The sequence below is a fragment of the Acanthisitta chloris genome, unplaced genomic scaffold (genome assembly GCF_000695815.1).
Source record: "Acanthisitta chloris isolate BGI_N310 unplaced genomic scaffold, ASM69581v1 scaffold32242, whole genome shotgun sequence".
In the NCBI taxonomy this organism is placed as follows: domain Eukaryota; kingdom Metazoa; phylum Chordata; class Aves; order Passeriformes; family Acanthisittidae; genus Acanthisitta; species Acanthisitta chloris.
The window spans coordinates 20,316-25,206 of record NW_008662699.1 but is presented as its reverse complement, the minus strand read 5'-3'; the positions used below and the strand labels follow the sequence as shown (position 1 = coordinate 25,206).

General features: G+C 49.5%; 1 protein-coding gene across 1 annotated transcript in view; it reads left to right on the top strand.

The window, feature by feature from the left end:
* Window positions 1–2,205: 2,205 nt before the first annotated feature.
* LOC103798440 (uromodulin-like) overlaps window positions 2,206–4,891 on the top strand; it is a gene marked incomplete at its 5' end in the record, with an annotated part of 4,949 nt that continues 2,263 nt past the window's right edge. Inside the window, 5 exon segments of the mRNA XM_009070699.1 lie at window positions 2,206–2,272; window positions 2,767–2,934; window positions 3,738–3,943; window positions 4,511–4,671; window positions 4,795–4,890. Coding sequence (XP_009068947.1) covers window positions 2,206–2,272; window positions 2,767–2,934; window positions 3,738–3,943; window positions 4,511–4,671; window positions 4,795–4,890 — 698 coding nt within the window.

Genomic DNA, 4,891 nt, shown 5'->3' with positions numbered 1-4,891 from the left:
ATGGGGCGAAAGGAGGGGATTGCAACCGGACCCTGCCCACCAGCACGGCTGAGCCTTCGGCCTCTCCCAGACCTGCTCCGAAACTTACGAGTTTGGGTCTCTGAAAATAAAAGCTGCCGTCCCACCCCTCATCCTTTGTTGCAGAGGCATCACCCAAAAGCTGGCATCGAGGGATAGCAGGATGCCTTTTTCTTTTCTCTTTCTTTCTCTTCTTCTTTGTCTATTTCTTTTTCTTTCTTTTTTCTTTTTCCTTTTCCTTTTGTACTTTTCCTTTTTTCTTTTTCTTTTCCTTTTCCTTTTTTTTGTTTTCCTTTTCCTTTTTCCTTTTCTTTTTCCTTTCCTTTTCCATTTCCTTTTGTCTCTTTAACTGGCATTTCATTAGGCTGTAAGCAGGTTCAGGTGCTGAACACTTGTTTTTCGCTTTTTGTTCTGGTTAGGAACAAATATGCATGGATGGATGGATGGATGGATGGATGTTCACATTAGCCTCTGTGTTATGGTAACTGTAGCATTTAAAGCTCTAAGGATGCACAGAGTACTTAGCACAAATTTGAGTGATTATTGCTGTTTGCAGGTGGTTACTATTGCTCAAATGGCATGAAGCTGTGTTGGGGAAGGGAAGGATGTTATATTGGATATGACAAGAAAGTTCTTCACCTGGAAGGTTGTTGAGCACTGGAACAGTTCCCCAGGGAAATGGTCACAGCACCTAGCCTGCCACAGTTCAGGAAGTGTTTGGACAACATTCTCAGGCACATGATGTGATTATTGGGGCTATCCTGTGCAGGGCCAGGAGCTGGACACAATGATCCTTGGGGTTCCCTTCCAACTCAGGAAATTCTATGATTCTATGAAACAAAGTGGATCAAGTCCTTATCACTCCATCTCTCACCAGTACTTCTCACCAGCTCTTGGATGCCAGAACTCAGTTAAAAAACCAGCCAAAGCAAATGTATGTTATGGTTGCAAAACTGCCTGTATTCAGCACTCGGAGTTATCTGACCTTCACATGTACCACTGTGATATCTGTTGTTATTGCTGCACCAAAAACAGGTGCCACAAAGACAGCTGGATGCACATACCCCCCAAATTCCTGGGGGTTTTGCATGTGTTTGGGATCCCATCAGGGCCATGAACTGAGTCAGTGCTCATGAGCCATTGGCTCATTGGAAGGGCCATCCATGCCAGAGGATGGACTTACAGAGAGTCCTTTCCTCCCTGGCCACCGAAGGATGCTCAGTTGGCTCTTGTGCAATCGCAGAGGGAGTGTGTTTGTGTGGGGAGGGGGATGAGCTGCCAGAAGGCGATATAAGGCACACAGCAGGGAGCACGGAGAGACCCTGAGACAGCACTGGGTGGAGGAGCAAAGTGGCCTAGCGATGGTAAGTGGGGTGAGAAGAAGGTGGTGGCATCTCTCATGACTGCTGCAGCAAACAAGGGGCAGAACAGGGAATAAATCCTCCTTGCCCAGCAGTCTGGTGGTCGACCAGGGAATATGTGTGTGCTGCCAGACCTAAGTGGGGCCTTTGGCATTGACTTTGCCCTGCTCTCAGAGCACTGACAAAGCAATGTCCAGCCACCAGCCCTGGCTGACTCACATCCTCATCTCTGATAAGGAGTCACCAGCATCCAGGGCTCATCAGCACTGTGTCATTAGTTTCCCTAAAGAAATCCATTATCTGTACTGATAGGAGAGATGGGTGTAATCTGTGGCTTTGTGGCACTAATTTTAGTTGTGTTCAAGGCTTTGGGTTCTTTTTTATCCTGTTGTGTTCTTGTTATGGACATGGATTACTGGAAAAAGTGAGGATGCTTTTGCAAATCCTAACTCTTCAAAGCAGTTGTAGTGGGAAGAGTGAAACTCCTTTCCTCTTAGGGGAGCCTGGACTGATGCATGGCTTTTCTCCAAGTGCCTCTTCTTACTGAAATGTGGCTTTATCATCCCTGTGGTTTCTCCCACCTTCTCTTTCTGTAATAGCTACCTAAATTCAGGATAGTATTTGACCTTCATGTTAGCTTGCAGAGGGGAAGGCATTGCTGATCTGGCTCTTTGGGTTTGAAAATTACTTTGTGTCATCAAACCTAGGAAATATGGTACAGAAATTATTGCACCCGTGCTTGAGGGTTTGCTCTTTCTGAATGGCTGCAAACATCCCCAGCAAGCATGGTGCAAACCCGAGTTACCCAGTCTGTTTGTTTTTCCAGGAAGGGACTGTGAGATATTTGCTGCTGCTCTCTGTGCTCTGCCTGGCTGGCTGTGAAGGCAACAAGAGTGAGTCTCCCTGTACACTGTCCCTTCTGGGTCACAGATGGGTAGTATGGAAAAGGAGAGGTCAAACCCTCACCCGTTTCATGTTTGCATTCCTCATTCAGGGCACTGCTGAAGACTGATAGGGGAGGACAACAGAGCAGGGCTTGATGGGGCAGGAACTGGGGTGCCACCAAAATAGGCGGAAACTGCATCCCAGTCACACAGAGTGTATAACCCACAGAAATGGGTACAGGTCCTGCAACATGTACCTTATCCCTTGCTAGCTGATGGTAGGCTCCATAGGTCTGATCCAGATTACATCCATGCTGAGGTTGTCTCCCAGGTTCCCAGTCACATCCTCCCAGTCAAGCCAAGGCAGCAGGTTCTTCCATGGAAGTGTCTGCTCTGGCTTTAGGCAAGGATCTCAGCCCTTGCGAGCTGTTCAGGGCTTCCCGCAGTGGGGCAAGTTCACTCTTATGTCTCTTAGCAGTTTACTTGCCTTTCCTTTGCTGCAGGTGAACTGACAAGAACACATGGCCTGAGGCCAGGGGTTGCCCTTCGTCTCCAGAGGAGCCCAAATGCCTGCCTACCAAACCCATGCCAGCACCAGGGACACTGCCAGGTGATGGAGGATGGAGCAGTTTGCAGCTGTAAACCAGGCTTCACGGGGACATTCTGCCAAGGTAGGGCTGGGAATGCTGGTGAGCCTTCCCCACAGTCCACAGGCACCAGAGGGAAGGGTGATGGGCACAGTGCACTGGTGTTCCCACTGCTCTCCACTCCAGGAGCATTGTCCCAGTTTCTGGTTCAGGTGCATTCACCACTAGCACCACCACCATGCCCTGACAACATGTTGGTATAAGACCCAGTCACAGGCCATTTTCTGCTTCTCCAATAGCCTTAATTCCTTGTCATGGTGTAGCTGTGTCAGGACAGCAGGGCATGCTGCAGGGCACAGCTGCCTCACAGTCTCAGAACAAGCACATGCACTCTGGCATAGCCACAGTGAAGCCCCTTCCAGACACTGGCCAAAAACTGTGTCTTCATCTGAAGGCAAGGATCGCTGTCCCTGTCTGGTGCCCTTGGAAGACTGTGGGGTTGTGCTCTAGGATGGCCCTGCTTAAGCAGAGTGGTTGTACCAGATGACCCACTGTGGTCCCTTCTAACTTGACGGATTCTGTGATTCTGGCCCTTGACAGGGGCCAGACCCACACCTTCTGCCTTCATGTCTTGAGCTTAAAGATTGTATCTGTTCAGAGTAGAGTCAAGTTGTTCAGCTCTTAGAAATTACCAGACCCACATTAACTTCTGTATGTTCCCAAATATCTGTTTTTTGCCCAGTGTCTCTGAAGGGCCCTACCAGCAGCCTCCACCAAGGCTGGGATGAGGCTCTGCTGAGCTCAGTGGGACTGTGCCATCGCACAGCTGACCCAGGGCTCCTTCAGGCCTCTTCCTTATTGCTATTGCAGATGGCTTTTTCCCCCAGATGTGATACTGAAGTTGGCCTGTGAGGAAGAGCATATGAAGATGATGGTGAGGAAGGAGGTGTTTGAACTCTTGAAAATCCCACAGGAGCTTGTCCACTTGAAGGACCAGGCATGCAAGGTCTCAGAAATGGAAGAAGAGGGTGAGCTGTATTTTGCAGCCACGCTCACAGGTGAAAACCACACTGCCTGTGGATCAATAATCCAGGTAAGGATCCAGCAGAGCCTCTCTGCATAGTTCTGAAGCCATGAGAGAAGCAGACATGCTGAGTGGGGGCAGCAAGGGGAAGCCCTGGAGGCTTTTTCTTTTATATCTGGGTGGTTTAAAGCTTTCGTTCCCCTTGGAAGGCTTCCCTGGGGGCTGTCAGAAAGCTCTTCTGCCTCCACCAAACCCCTGCTGGCAGCACATTTTGTCTTGTTTAGCAGAGCATGGAAGTATCAGTGTGCACTTCACTATCTGATAACAAGTCTGAATTCTGCGGCCCTGGCCCCGGCCCCTTGGTCTCTCACTTGTTTCGTGATCAAGGAAGGTGCAGAGGAAGCAGTGCTCTAGTTCTGCATTGCACAGAAGGCCCTCACTTGTGCTCACTATGCTGATTCCTGCCTGCTCCAGCAATGGCTACCAGCAGTCCCCAGGCACAAGGCTTGAGCTAAAACCCCAGCAAATATCCAAACCTGGAGATTTGTAGCTGAGCTGCACCTTCTGAGCTGGAGCTTGGAGCTCTGTGTATGGGTTTAGACATGGTCTGGAGACTTGGTTTCTGTGTCATTCCAGCAAAACAACTCCCACGTCTCCTACTCCAATGTCATTGAGTCAGAGCAGGAAGTCCATGGGGCAATGATCTCCCGGAGTTTTCAGCTGGAGGTGCATTTCTCCTGTGTTTATGCCTATGAGCAGGTGGTGAGACTGCCCTTCACGCTGACTGCTGTTGACAAGTGAGTGGTCCTGTTTCACCTTGCTGCTGGTGTCTTTGAGCTCGCAGAAAAGTAGATACCTTCAATACCTCTTTCCTGCCTTCTGTTTGTGAGTTATCATCCTCTCCTTTCCTCTCCTCTCAGGTTGGTGCAGTTTGTGGTCAGGGAAGGATACTTCAACGTCAGCATGAGACTGTACAAATCTCCCTCCTACCTCCAGCCTTATCACCCGCTGACTGCA